The 14960-nt window shown below is 51.6% G+C and overlaps 1 protein-coding gene across 1 annotated transcript; it reads right to left on the bottom strand.

The window, feature by feature from the left end:
* Nucleotides 1-797: 797 nt before the first annotated feature.
* On the bottom strand, nt 798-14956 carry LOC110366399 (glutamate dehydrogenase, mitochondrial). The gene is made up of 13 exons (XM_036126202.1): nt 14538-14956; nt 9422-9502; nt 8995-9050; nt 8223-8286; nt 7263-7357; nt 6372-6551; nt 5048-5185; nt 4802-4939; nt 4643-4723; nt 4441-4564; nt 4213-4304; nt 4076-4138; nt 798-2291 (listed from the first exon to the last, which is right to left on the bottom strand). The coding sequence occupies exons 1-13, from the start codon at nt 14929-14931 to the stop codon at nt 2172-2174; spliced, it is 1626 nt and encodes a 541-aa protein (XP_035982095.1). The 5' UTR covers nt 14932-14956; the 3' UTR covers nt 798-2171.
* Between the last annotated feature and the right edge of the window lie 4 nt (nt 14957-14960).

Here is a 14960-nt window from a genome sequence, read left to right as displayed (position 1 = left end):
CCGGCACCGGACTGGGTCACCTCCTCAGCAGGTGGTCGAGTTCTGCAAAGTTCTGCTGAAGAACTCAGGGGAGTTGGACCGGGGCGACATTACAGCACGTCCCGGTCCGGTTCTGGAGAACCCCGGACTCCGGCCTGTTGTGGTTCTGGTTCTGCTCCAGATCGAGGTCCAGCTGAGTTCATTCAGAACACCACCTGGTTCTGGACTCCGCCGCCTTCATGGGAACCAAACGGTCCATTTCGTCTTCCTGACGTTCGGCAGGTTCTGCTGCTTTTATTTTGAAGCGTCCCCGGAAACGCTTCCCGCGCTCCCGCCTCAGCTTGACGCAGATCGGGGCTGTTGTCATGGAGATCTCGGGCTGCCAGCAGAGTCGGAAAGCCCCGAAGCTGCGGGGGAATTCCGGAGCCCGACGGGAACACGGCCAGCTGATTGGTGGACGCGGCGGCCGAGGACACGCCCACCGGCAGGAACAACAACACAGCAGTTTGTTCTTTTTAGCCGTTTTTATTCATGAGTTCTGGCTCCAGAACACAAAATGTTGATTAGGGAGTGAATACATATAACTTAAAACAGCATTTATGTTACATTACTATTAAATTAGTTGATTTATAGTAAATCATCCAGACTTAAATACTTTAAATACTTCAAGTATTGGGTCAAAATGAGCCTAAGATGAAAAGCACAGCTGATGCATTTAAACCATTTATCTCGTCCTGATGAGAATCCAGGATTTTACAGCAATAAAAGCTGCAGCAACAGCTTTTACTGACGCAACAAAACGACACAAAACAACAGGAGAGGCTTTATTTGTGCTTTATTTCACTTAAACTTCCTCTAAAAAACAAAGACAGATCAAAGCAGCTTCAACCAAAGCAGACAGATAATAAACGTAAAAAATAGCCCCCACCCTGAGAGGAGGCCCTGCTTCAGCAGACTGGCTCCATGAAGCGCTGCAGTCTGCAGGCCGCAGACAGGGGGCGCTGTGACGGCCGGCCGCAGCACGACCTCCTGGGTTTGCATAGATTATCAGAGAAACTGTTCAGAATCAGAACAACTACAGGTCCAGATCCCGGAAATAATAAACTGGAGGATTTTATACTTTAAACGACAAATTAATTATTCCGTCTCTAGGAGGAAAATCACAATATAAACGTTTGAAAAGTTCGGTTTATTAAAGCTTCTTATTTAATAACAATGTTGGGATGTTTACTGGCCTCCATTATTAACCCAAATAAAACTAAATACTTTATTATAATGAGATTATTCTGAACATTTAATCTAGAACTGATTAACAGAAATTTGTGTTTTATTCCTACATTCATTCACTTTGGGGTTTATTTATTTACAATAAACATTTTATAAATAGATTTATAATAAGAGTGCAAGTTCCCGTTGGTGTTTTAGACGTTTACAGGTTTTATGTAGGCGGTGAAACTAAAAAGTTTAAATCAGAAACATTTTAATGGAGGAAAACCTGAAAGTTTTCATATTTTGGTTTTCTGGGCGGTTCTCTTTGGTTTCAGAGACGATCCAGTTCAGAGCTCGGTTCTGGTTCTGGGTCGTGTTCTGGTGGGGTTTTAGGTCTTCTCCTCCTGTACTGGTAACAGAACCGTTAAGACTTTTTGGACTTCCAGTCTCAGAGGAGTCAGACTTAAATGTGTAACAGAACCGGTCCTCGGGTCTTGAATTGGATCTGAACAGCAGAACTTAAAGCAGAGAAAGGAACAAAGGAACCCAGTCTTTGCTCCAACATCAGAACCAGAACCAGCTGCTTTGACCGGGTCTCTGTGGATCAGGCACATGGTACCATGTGGCCAGAACCACGTGGAGACCCAGAAGGACCGGTCGTTAATTCTGTGCCGGAGAACTTCAGTAGGTTCCACCCTGGGTTTAAGGTTCTGATCCACATTGGGTTCATCACCATCAGAATAAATGGAAACATGGACAAACCGGACCGTCAGAACCAGAACCCAACGGTGTGGTGCTGGAGTTCTGATCTGAGCAGCTGGACCTGGTCCACCTGGTTCTGGCCCGGTTTCATTCTAAGGCCTCTGAGTGCAGAAAGCAGCAGCAGCAGTGGTGAGGAAGAGGAGCAGCGAAGGAGCGGCGCCGCCGATGAAGGCAGGACCGGCGGGCCCAGACGGGTCGCCTCAGGCGGGAGAACCAGAACTTTATGTAAAGATGAGACCCGAGTCGCTGTAGACCTTGAAGATCTTCTCGATGGCGTTGACGTAGGCGGCGGTGCGCAGGTCCAGGCCCAGCTGGTACTTGTTGGCCGTCCGCATGATTTGCTGCAGTGACAGGAAGAGGAAACGCTGACTGTCAAAATAAAAGCCCCACAGATCACAGTACAGGAAACCAGAACATGTTCAGGATCAGAACGACCAGAACCGTCTGTAGAGCTTCCACTGGATGTGGAGGGAGAACCAAACTGCAGTTCTGGTCCAGAACCACCAAACGTGTGGAGGCATCAGAACCGACCCAGTAACGACCCGCTTTCCCTGACACCTACAACAGCTTCTTCAGGGAGTCTGAACATCTCCTCCACCAGAGGAGAACCACCAGCCTCTCCTCCTGCAGCTCCACCAGGTGACCTCCTCCCTGAAGGTCACCACCAACCAGGCTGCAGGTCCAGACATGGAGTCAGTCTTAGATCATCAGCTAGCAGGACATCTGGACATCTTCATCCTGCAGCTCCACCAGGTGACCTCCTCCCTGAAGGTCACCACCAACCAGGCTGCAGGTCCAGACATGGAGTCGGTCTTAGATCACCAGCTAGCAGCTAGCAGGACATCTGGACATCTTCATCCTGCAGCTCCACCAGGTGACCTCCTCCCAGAAGGTCACCACCAACCAGGCTGCAGGTCCAGACATGGAGTCAGTCTTAGATCACCAGCTAGCAGGACATCTGGACATCTTCAGCCTCTCCACGCCTACTGCCTGTCTGAAATCCTCCGTTATCCTTCCTGTTCCCCATAAACCATCCTGTCCATCGCTCTGACCCCCGTCACCATGAAGAACTTCTAGAGGATCCTCATGAAGTCCATCAAGGACGCCGTTCCTTCCCAGACATGCTGGCTCTGAAGCTCCACAGCATGGATTCTCCTCTCTGCTCCTGGATCAGTGACCTCCTCACCATCAGACCCAGGAGGTGAGGATGGAGAACATCTGCTCCACTGATCCTCAGGAACACCACAGGGCTGTGTCCTCAGCCCAGATCTCTATTCACCCAGGACTGTCCTGCTGCCCCCCCACAGACACAGTGGAGAAGTTTGTGGATTGGTGGAGATCAGACCCACTGTAGTGGGTCTGATCTCCACCAATGATGAGTCCCTCTACAGGGAGGAGGTCAGCAGTCTGACACAGTGGAGCTCCAGGAACAACCTGATCCTGAACACCAGTCAGACCAAGGAGGTGATGATGGACTACAGCAGGTCCAGGAGAACTGAACACCTCCTCTCTACATACAGGAGGAGGTGGTGGAGGTTCCTGGACATCCACATCTCCACTGACCTCTCCTGGACTGAGAACACCTACCACCTGGTGATGAAGGCCCAACAACGGCTCCTCTTCCTCAGGAACCTGAGAAGGTCTGGACTTCCCTCTGAGCTGCTAAAGAACTTCTACAGAGCTACAATAGAAAGCATTTCTGTCTCAGCATCACTGTGTGGTCTGGGAGCTGCTCAGTCCAGGAGAGGACAGAGCAGGGGATTGTGGGATGTCCTCTGCAGGATCTAGACTTAGTTTAAGCAGAACAAGTCCAAAGGTGGTCCAGACTCATCTCCACTGAACATGGTGCTGGTTCCACTGGTTCCACTGGTTCTGATCCGATGAGGTTTATCTACACCGTCTCTCACCTCCTGATGACCATCTGCACACTTCAGCTTCTCAGGGACACTTTGATTCAGCTCCATAAGAAGGATAAACTGTGAAAAGATTCTGGAAGGCTACCCAACACCTGAACAACCACCAGAACCTGAAATCAGCGGCGGGGAGAAGAGCTCAAAGGTTCTGGTTCTCTTTCCAGAACCGCCTCAGAGGTTCTGCAGGGTTGGTGAGGCTGTGTGTGCGTTACCCTGGCAGAGCGCTCCATGGTGTAGGCCAGACCCGAGTGGACGATGTCCTTCTCAGACGCTCCCTGCAGGGACAGAACCGTTAGAGGAGGAGGAGGAGGAGCAGAGGAAGAGGAGGAGGAAGAGGAGGGACACTCACGGCGATGCGGGCCTGGAACTCAGAGGTGGGAACCACAGGAATGGCGCCGCCGTGTTTTCCAAACTTCCTCTCCAGACTCTCCTGGACGGACACTGAGGAGGAAGCGTGTGGTTAGAACCAGAACGGGCAGCAGGAGGTTCTGCTGGAGGTTCTGGTGGGGGTTCTGCTGGAGGTTCTGCTGGAAGTTCTGCTGGAGGTTCTGCTGGAGGTTCTGGCGGCCCGACTCACTCAGCAGGTGGTAGTTGGAGTCCCGCTCGTACTTGAAGGTGAGGCGGCCGTAGCTGACGTGGTTCAGGTTCTTCAGCCACTCGAAGAAGGACACGGTGACGCCGCCGGCGTTCAGGTACATGTCCTGCAGCGGGAGAGGAGACCTTTACAGAACCGACCGGACCGGCGCCGGCCCGCAGAACTCACGGTAGCGCCCACTGACCGGGATCACCAGGACGTTCCTCTCCAGGAAGATGCGGTCGGCCTCGGGCGTGGTCGGACCGTTGGCGCCTTCTGCAATGATCTGACAGGACCACAGAGTTCTGGTCAGGTTAACGGCTCTGGGCCCGGTGCCGGTCCGCTAGCCGGTCAGAACCGGTACCTTGGCTTTGATCCGGTGAGCGTTGCTCTTGGTCAGCTGCTTCTCGCTGGCGGCGGGGATCAGGATGTCACAGTCGGCCTCCAGGAGGCTCCCTTCGTAGGGCGAGGAGTCCGGGAAGCCCACGATGCTGCCGTTGGCCTGCAGACAGGAAGTGAAGAGGTCGGTACCGGCGCCGCTAACGCCAGAAACCCACGAAGAAGAGCAGAGCCAATTAGAGCTGCAGTGTTCCAGTGGTCGTTAACAGACCAGCTTGTATTCCTCCAGCTCCTTGGGGTCCATCCCTTTAGGGTTCCAGATGCTGCCGTCCATCTCGGCCACGCCCACACACCTGGCTCCGTAGCGGTGCAGGTAGCGCATGGTGTGGAGACCCACGTTCCCGAAGCCCTGCAGACACAGCGGAGGAGCGCTGACCATCAGCTGACCATCAGCTGACAGAGGGGGGGGGGGGGGGGACTAAAGGTGGCTACAGAGGAGCTGATCAGGAGGAGATTCAGAGTAAAACAGAGAATCATCAGCATATAGAGTGACTGGAAGGATCCCGACGGCTGATCTACACAACAGGACTAACACTGGTTCCACCAATGGTTCCTTAAATGTTTCCCCCTTTGAAGAACAACATAAGTGTCTGACCCAACATAACATAACCCCCCCCCCCCCCCCCCAACATAATGGGTCAGAAACTTTTATGGTTTTCACTCTTAATGGACTGAAAAAGTCGCTCTGAAAATGACCCAGACTCCCTTTTACATTTTATAACAGCTACATACGTTCTATAACAACCATTTCTAACAACTAGAACTTTTTTATAGACCTTCTAGTTGTTTTATAAACTACATGATATTAACAATCTAAGATTTTTAGCCTGACGTCCCAGCAGTCAGAACTAATGACACTAAACAGGAGAGTCCTGTTAGTTTTAGCTAAGCATGAACTTTATCAATAAAACACAGAAAACGGCTGAAAATCTTAATATTAAAGACAAATTACTATTACAGGAAGTTTTATGCTCTCAGCAGTTTATTAATATTATTCATCACCATATTTTCACAGCTACATTAATGCAGTGAAGCTGTTCTGTGAATAATATAAACCAGTTCTGGTTGTTCTCACGGTTTATCGCCCAGTGATGTCACACGTCTTCAATCGATTTAATAAACCGCAATAAACCTTCACAGTAAATCATATAAACACATAATCACAGTTATACTGGATTTAAATCAGACATTTTAACCACAAATGCTTTATTTCTTAAAAAACAGCCCTTAGTAAAACGTACTTTATTAAAGTGTACTGCGAGTAAACTTGTTGTATACTTAAAATGAGGCAGAGTACTTGAAGTTTACTCTTTATAAACTATATTTCATATAATTAATTTTACTCTTTATAAACTATATTTCATATAATTAATTTTACTCTTTATAAACTATATCTATGTCTGGGGAACCCTGAGGAACCCTGAGGAACCCCATGAGAAGCAGGAGGCTGAGAAGCTGCTGGAGACTCCAGGACCTTCAAAGGTATGAAGCTCTCAGCTGATCCACGGTGGGTGGTGAGGAAGAGGAGGACCTACCTGGATGACGAAGGTCTTGTCCTTGAAGCCGGGACACATCCCGATCTGGCTCATGAAGGACGCATCGTTGATGAAGTTCTCGATGCCGTGGAAGACGCCGCGGCCGGTGGCGGAGATCCGGCCGTGGATCCCTCCCTGGCTGATGGGCTTCCCGGTGACACAGGCGTGAGCGTTGATGTCCTGACGAAGAAGAGGAGGAAGAGGAGACGTTCAGACCGTCTAGTGTGGAAATATGTACCCATAAATAGACCTTTAGTTATAGTCAGTTTTTATTTATTCACACGTTCCTTTCCCCTGTAGATGGTTCCCTGTTTGCTTCCACAAACTCCTTCAGTCCACGTTTAGCTGCACTCAGGTTTAATCCCTCTGCAGTGCAACAGCGCCCCCTGGTGACCAGACCAGCCTACACGCATTTCCTTTGTTTGCATGTAAAGCTGCTCATGTTCTGGTGCTGATCCAGAACAATCTGCTATAAAGGTTCTGGTCTCTGTGGACCAAAGGTTTCTGGACTGATTTCAGAAGTTCTACCTCTTCTGGAAACTCCTGCCTGGAGATAAAAGCACCAATCAGACCGCAGCCTGATGTCTGACCCAATCCCTCATACTGAGCATGCATGAGGCGACAGTGGAGAGGAAAACCACAGAGGTAGCCACTCTGACTAGAAGCTTTGTCACAAAGGAAAGTTTTAAGATTAGTCTTAAAAGTAGACGGGGTGTCTGCCTCACGGACCAAAACTGGGAGGAGCCTGATAGCTAAAGGATCTGCCTCCCATTCTACTTTCAGAGACTGAATTCTGGTCCAGAACATCTTTTCCTGAGGTTCTAAGCCCGGCAGGAACGTGAGGAACATGTTCTGGATCAGGGTTCCTGAGGGTGCGGAGGTCCGACTCACGTTGTGTCCCATGGTGGTGGCGAAGGTGTCGGCGATCCACGACATCTCCCGTTCTCCGGTGCCCATGTCGGGTGCAGGAACGTCGATGCCGGGTCCTGGAGGACAGAACAAACATTACAGAACCATAAGGAGGAGCTGAGACGGGTCCACAAGAACCAAAGTCATAATCATGAGGTTCTGCTCCAGCAGCAGGACGATGGAGGTCCTGATGCTGCTCCATGTTCACCAGCAGATTCACAGCCAATTCTGGACGGAACGCTAAACGAGGTTCTGCTGGGTGGACAGAACCAGGTATAACCGGGCCAGAGTTCTGAGTTCTGATGGTCTAGGGTTCATGAAGCAACGACCCAGCCTGAACGTTCGGGTTCCGTCTGTGTTACTGGACCTGAGTTCTGACCCGACTGGAATAATGCTGCTCAGGGGGACTAAAGGACACACAGCACCAAGGAACCAGAAGTTCTGGTACCAGAACCACAAGTCCAGTTACTGGATCAGCTTCAAAACTATCAGAATAAAAGCCGTTTCCTGTCCAGACAGGAAACAGAACAACTACTTCCTGTCTTTCCTAGTCCCCAGCCTCCTAGTCTCCTAGTCCACAGACTCATACTCCCTAGTTTCCTAGTCCCCTAGTACCTGGCCTTCTAGTCCCCTAGCCTCCAAGTACCCTAGTTGCTTGACTCCTAATCCCTTGACTCCTAGCCTCCTAGCCTTCTAGTCCTGATCCGGTTCCTTCCTTCAGCTCAGGATCTCCAGCTGCTCTCTACTGGGTGAGAAGCGGGTTTGTGTCATTTCTGGGTTCTGGTTCCTGTGGACCTCTCCTCTGACCAGCCGGGTTCTGTGAAGCCAGAACCGACCCGGCCCGGGTTCTGTGAAGCCAGAACCGACCCGGCCCGGGTTCTGTGAAGCCAGAACCGACACGGCCCGGGTTCTGTGAAGCCAGAACCGACCCGGTTCTCTCACCGATGAATCCTTTCTTGGCGAGCTCGATGGTGAACCTCCGGGTGATTTTCTCCAGCTCGGCGTCCTGGAAACACAAACACGGGTCAGAGGACGGTTCTGATCCGACTTCAACCCGACCTGAACAGAACTTACACGCAGCCGCCTGCTGTTTGGGTCAAACCCGTTTATCTACAGAATAACCCAGGGAACCCGGGTTAACAGAACCAGAACCACGGCAGACACTAAAGGTGCTGGCACTGACTGAACCAAGCGACCCGCCGGGTTCAGAACCAGCCGGATCCGACTGTGTTCCTCAGAGAATCAGATGGTTTCAACTGGACCGGGACCGTCGGGTCAGAGTGAGCAGAACCACTGAGCAGAACCACTCCGGTACCACTGACCAAAAGACCAGAACCCCTTAAGAAGCTCAGGTCCAGTTCCTCCTCCTCAGGAGGTCCAGTAGATCTTCCCTGTGGAGCTGCTGCAGAGGAGACTTCAGAACCAGAAAGTGGGTTTATGGCTGGTTCTGGTTCTGACCCAGATCAGTCGGTCCCATCAGGTGTTCTTGGTAAGCTGTGATCAGCTGGTTCCTCTGCAGTTCTGTTCTGACCCGTTTCCCTCACAGCCGCCTCTATGACCTGATGGTTCCGGTCCAGTTTCTGGCCTGGTCGCTGTTCCAGAACCGACCCAACATTCTGCTGATCATCCTGTTGTGGGTTTAGTAACATCCCTATGACCCGGTACCGGTACCGGCGTGGTTCTGTTCAGTCCGGGTTAATGTGAAGCAGCTTACCGTGTAGTTCTTGGTGTTGATCTTCACTCCAGCTTTGGCTCCACCGAACGGTACATCTGGAACGGCAGGTTCTGGTTAGTCTGGGTTCTGATTAGTCTGGGTTCTGGTTAGTCTGGGTTCTGATTAGTCTGGGTTCTGGTTAGTCTGGGTTCTGGTTAGTCTGGGTTCTGATTAGTCTGGGTTCTGGTTAGTCTGGGTTCTGGTTAGTCTGGGTTCTGATTAGTCTGGGTTCTGGTTAGTCTGGGTTCTGGTTAGTCTGGGTTCTGGTCAGTCTGGGTTCTGGTCAGTCTGGGTTCTGGTTATGACTACGGTTCTGGTTATGAATACGGTTCTGGTTAGTCTGGGTTCCCGTTGGTCAGAGTTCTGGTCGGTCTGGGTTCTGGTCGGTTCTGGTTCCGGTGCTGGTTCTGGTGGGCGGGTCACTGACCTACGATGGCGCACTTGTAGGTCATCAGGGAGGCGAGCGCCTTCACTTCGTCCATCGACACGTCGGTGCTGAACCGGATCCCTGAAACACACACATCAGTGAACAGAGGTCCAGAACCGGTTCTGGTCCCTCTGGACCGGACCTCTACAGAACCAAAGTCTTTCAGCTGATCCTCCAGTGGAGGTTTTAGCCGGGCTCTGGACCCAGAACCAACCACTGGATCAAAGCAAAAATCAACAGCTATTAACAGAACCAGGCCCGATCCGACTTCAGAACCGGTACTGGACCTCCTGGTCAGTCAAAGTTCTGGTTAAGGACCGGTTCACTCCGACCCATGAAGATTTTCTGGAACAGAACCTTTTCTGGACCGGGCTTCCCGCGCCGGTTCTGAGCTAAAGGCCGAACATTTAACCAGGAAAAAATTTAAACTCATTAGAACCAACAGAACCGGGCCTTCATCAGAACCAGCCTGTGCCGGGGAAAACAAACAGAACCGAAAATAAAATAAAATAAAAACAGCAAAATCAATTTAAAGAATAAAAGACCAGAACCAGAACCACTACCGGTTCTGCTGTAATGGGCCGCCTCACTGCTGGTGAGACAGAACCAGAACGATCAGAACCTGCAGGTCCGAATTCTGCTCCAATCAGAACCTGCAGGACTGAATTCTACTGCAATCAGAACCTGCAGGTCCGTATTCTGCTGCAATCAGAACCTGCAGGTCCGAATTCTGCTGCAATCAGAACCTGCAGGTCCGAATTCTGCTGCAATCAGAACCTGCAGAACTGAATTCTGCTCCAATCAGAACCTGCAGGTCCGAATTCTGCTGCAATCAGAACCTGCAGGACTGAATTCTACTGCAATCAGAACCTGCAGGTCCGTATTCTGCTGCAATCAGAACCTGCAGGTCCAAATCCTGCTGCAATCAGAACCTGCAGGTCCGTATTCTGCTGTAATCAGAACCTGCAGGTCCGTATTCTGCTGTAATCAGAACCTGCAGGTCCGTATTCTGCTGCAATCAGAACCTGCAGGTCCAAATCCTGCTGCAATCAGAACCTGCAGGTCCGTATTCTGCTGCAATCAGAACCTGCAGGTCCGTATTCTGCTGTAATCAGAACCTGCAGGTCCGTATTCTGCTGTAATCAGAACCTGCAGGTCCGTATTCTGCTGCAATCAGAACCTGCAGGTCCGTATTCTGCTGCAATCAGAACCTGCAGGTCCGAATTCTGCTCCAATCAGAACCTGCAGGTCCGAATTCTGCTCCAATCAGAACCTGCAGGACCGAATTCTGCTGCAATCAGAACCTGCAGGTCCGTATTCTGCTCCAATCAGAACCTGGAGACAAAGACTCTACAGGAAGGCGGGTGTGCCGACCCAAACGGGCCCGTTTAAAGGAACAGTACACCGGGCTGACTCAGAACAAACACCTCTGACCCGTTCTGCCTGTCGGCCCGGTTGGACCGACTGGAAAAGTACTGAGAGGTGGAACCAGCCGGGCCGGTTCCAGCCGACCCGGCCCGCTTCAGATCCGGTCCCAGAATCAATAGAGGTTCAGGTCCAAACACGTGTGCAGCCGGGATCAAACCGGGTCGCCAAACAAAGCAGTAAAAACCGGTTCTGATGGTTCTGACACCTCAGCTTCTGCTCAGAACCAGGATTTCTGCATGTTCCGGTTCTGCAGAACTTCCGGAACACGCCAGGACCGACCCAAACCAGAACCGTCCCGGGTCGCAGCAGGAAGCGGTTCTGCCGACTGAACCGGACTTTGTCCTCACAAACACAGCAGAGGGAAACGGGTCAGAACACCTCAGCTGGACCTTTGAGCTCTACCTTCAGAACCCAAACCCGGCCCAGATCACCGGCACCACACCCTGTTCCCCCGTGGATCAGAACCGGGCCTCTTCCTGCTGGGAGCGCCGCAGGCTGAGGGATTCAACCCGGGCCCAGAAGCAGAACCGAGCCAGAGGTTCTAACAAAACCTCAGACAGACAGAACTAAAACATGTAGGAGTCGGTTCTGGTCCTGGTTCTGCTCCCGGGTTTGGACCAGAAGGAACCAGCGAACCCAAGACCCGTTCAAGACCAGAACAACTAGGATGTTGTGGTTGAATTTACATCTGAGTGGACCAGAACTGGTTCTGGTTCCTGAGTTTAGGTCCACTTCAGGACCATCTGGATCTTTTCAGAACCGTTCTGCAGAATACAGAACTCAGTGAGGCGCTGGTGCTGCAGAGGTTCTGCAGAGGAACATGCGCCGACCCGAATGCCAGCATTCCTGACAGGGGAGGGAACCGGCGCCGACGGACCGCCCAGAACACGCCTGCAGCGGCAGGCCGACCCGGACATGAAGCAACAGAACCGGGCCTCAGAACAACCAGATCACCGCTCCAGGCAGAACCGCTCCAGGTTCTGCTAAGCATGAAGAGAAGTTCTGCTCCATCAGAACTTCAGAGGTAGAACCAGCTGCTGGTTCCCCAGCTTCATTTAGAACAGCAAAGATTAACAGTGGTTCCCAGAGCAAAGCGCCGCTGCTGCAGAACCAGAACCAACGACCCGGAACCGGCCCAGAACCGGGCTCTCTGTTAAACCTCACTGTGAGAAAGTTTGCTGCGGTTCTGTTGATGCTGAAAAGTCTCTGCAGGAACTTCTCTGCTGTTCCACTATCGCTGCCAGGTTCTAAAGGTTCTAATGGTTACAATGATTCTAGAGGTTCTAACAGTTCTAATGGTTCTAACAGTTACAAAGGTTCCCATGGTTCTATAGGTTCCAATTGTTCTAAAGGTTCTAATTGCTCCAATGTTCTAGAGGTTCTAATTGTTCCAATGGTTCTAGAGGTTCTAACAGTTACAAAAGTTCCAATGTTTCTAGAGGTTCTAAGAGTTCTAGGTTCTAACAGTTCTAATGGTTCTAGAGGTTGTAATAGTTCTAATGGTTCTAACAGTTACAAAGGTTCCAATGGTCATAGAGGTTCTAACGGTTTAAATTGTTCCAAAGATTCTAGAGGTTCTAACAGTTCCAATGGTTCTAGAGGTTCTAACAGTTCTAATGGTTCCAATGGTTCTAGATGTTGTAATGGTTACAAAGGTTCTAAGAGTTCAAACGGGTGTAGAGGTTCTAATGTTCCACCGGTTCTAGAAGTCCTAACAGTCATAATGGTTCCAGAGGTTCCAATGGTTCTAATAGTTCTAATGGCTCCACCAGGCTCCACCAGGGTGTGTGTGTGTGTGGGGGGGGGGGGGGGTTCTCCTGGAGTCTAGAACCGGGTCCTTTGTTTTTCCTCTTCATGTGTTGTTCATCACAGAACTTCTCAGAGCAGGTCCAGGTTGACTAGAACCGGGTCACCTGAAACCCGATGGTGTTCCTGTTCTAATCCGCAGTGAGAAGTAGAACCAAATATTTTATACTGCAGTCTGCAAAGCGAGAGAACCATGAGGGGAACCAGGAGAACCCTGTCACCCGCAGGTAAGATGGGAACCGGTGCCGCTCAGAACAGACCTGGCTGCGGTTCTCCAGGAGAACCAAATGAAAGGTAAACCTGGAGGAGGAGGAACTAGAGAACCTGGATAAACATGGAGGTCAAAATAAAATCATTTAACTTTTTATAATAAACAGACGCATGGTTCTATGATTTATCAGCGATAATCCTGGTTCCTCCGTAGCTTCACCTGGACGAGCTGATCTCCTCCCACTCAGGTGAAATCACAGGTGAGACTACAGGTGAGACCACAGGTGAAGCTACAGGTGAGACCACAGGTGAAGCTACAGGTGAGACTACAGGTGAAGCTACAGGTGAGACCACAGGTGAGACCACAGGTGAAGCTACAGGTGAGACCACAGGTGAAGCTACAAGTGAGGCTACAGCTGAAGCTACAGGTGAGACCACAGGTGAGACCACAGGTGAAGCTACAGGTGAGACCACAGGTGAAGCTACAAGTGAGGCTACAGCTGAAGCTACAGGTGAGACCACAGCTGAAGCTACAGGTGAGACCACAGCTGAAGCTACAGGTGAGACCACAGGTGAGACCACAGGTGAAGCTACAGGTGAGACCACATGTGAAGCTACAGGTGAGACCACAGGTGAAGCTACAGGTGAGACCACAGGTGAAGCTACAGGTGAGACCACAGGTGAGACCACAGGTGAGACCACAGGTGAGACCACAGGTGAAGCTACAGGTGAGACCACAGGTGAAGCTACAAGTGAGGCTACAGGTGAAGCTACAAGTGAGACCACAGGTTAAGCTACAGGTGAGACCACAGGTGAGACCACAGGTGAAGCTACAGGTGAAGCTACAGGTGAGACCACAGGTGAAGCTACAGGTGAGACCACAGGTGAAGCTACAGGTGAGACCACAGGTGAAGCTACAGGTGAGACCACAGGTGAAGCTACAGGTGAGACCACAGGTAAGACCACAGGTGAGACCACAGGTGAAGCTACAGGTGAAGCTACAGGTGAGACTACAGGTGAAGCTACAGGTGAGACTACAGGTGAAGCTACAGGTGAGACCACAGGTGAAGCTACAGGTGAGACCACAGGTGAGACCACAGGTGAGACCACAGGTGAGACCACAGGTGAAGCTACAGGTGAGACCACAGGTGAAGCTACAGGTGAGACCACAGGTAAGACCACAGGTGAGACCACAGGTGAAGCTACAGGTGAAGCTACAGGTGAGACTACAGGTGAAGCTACAGGTGAGACTACAGGTGAAGCTACAGGTGAGACTACAGGTGAAGCTACAGGTGAGACCACAGGTGAAGCTACAGGTGAGACCACAGGTGAGACCACAGGTGAAGCTACAGGTGAGACCACAGGTGAAGCTACAGGTGAGACCACAGGTGAGACCACAGGTGAGACCACAGGTGAAGCTACAGGTGAGACTACAGGTGAGACCACAGGTGAGACCACAGGTGAGACCACAGGTGAAGCTACAGGTGAGACTACAGGTGAGACTACAGGTGAGACTACAGGTGAGACCACAGGTGAAGCTACAGGTGAGACTACAGGTGAGACCACAGGTGAAGCTACAGGTGAGACTACAGGTGAAGCTACAGGTGAGACCACAGGTGAGACCACAGGTGAGACCACAGGTGAGACCACAGGTGAGACCAGGGGCTCTCACCTCCCTTGCAGGGCGTCCGGTGCTGGCTGTGCTGCGCGCGGTACGCCTCGATCACCTCCCACTCGCCGCTGTCCCTGCGGATCGGGAAGCTGAGGCTCAGGACGTGGTTGCAGGGCTTGATGATCCGCAGGATGCCGCGGACCCGCTTCCTCTTCTGCTCCAGCGTCTCCCGGGTCTTCAGGTCCTCCACCAGCTGCTCCTCCACGATGGCGGCTCCGCGGTCGAAGAAGCCCTCCACCATGGAGAAAAAGTTCGGGTCGTCGTCCCGGTCCGCGGCCTGGCTGTAGCCGCGGCGCCGCAGCAGGGAGGCGGACACGGGGAGCGCCGACTCGGCGGTGGGGGCCAGGAGCCCGCTCGCTCCCCGGGCCACTAGTCCTCCGAGGTACCGGTACATTCTGCGGGTGTTCGGGCGGGGAGCTGCTG

Source organism: Fundulus heteroclitus, chromosome 22 (assembly GCF_011125445.2).
Source record: "Fundulus heteroclitus isolate FHET01 chromosome 22, MU-UCD_Fhet_4.1, whole genome shotgun sequence".
NCBI lineage: Eukaryota > Metazoa > Chordata > Actinopteri > Cyprinodontiformes > Fundulidae > Fundulus > Fundulus heteroclitus.
This window is presented reverse-complemented; position numbering and strand designations above follow the sequence as displayed.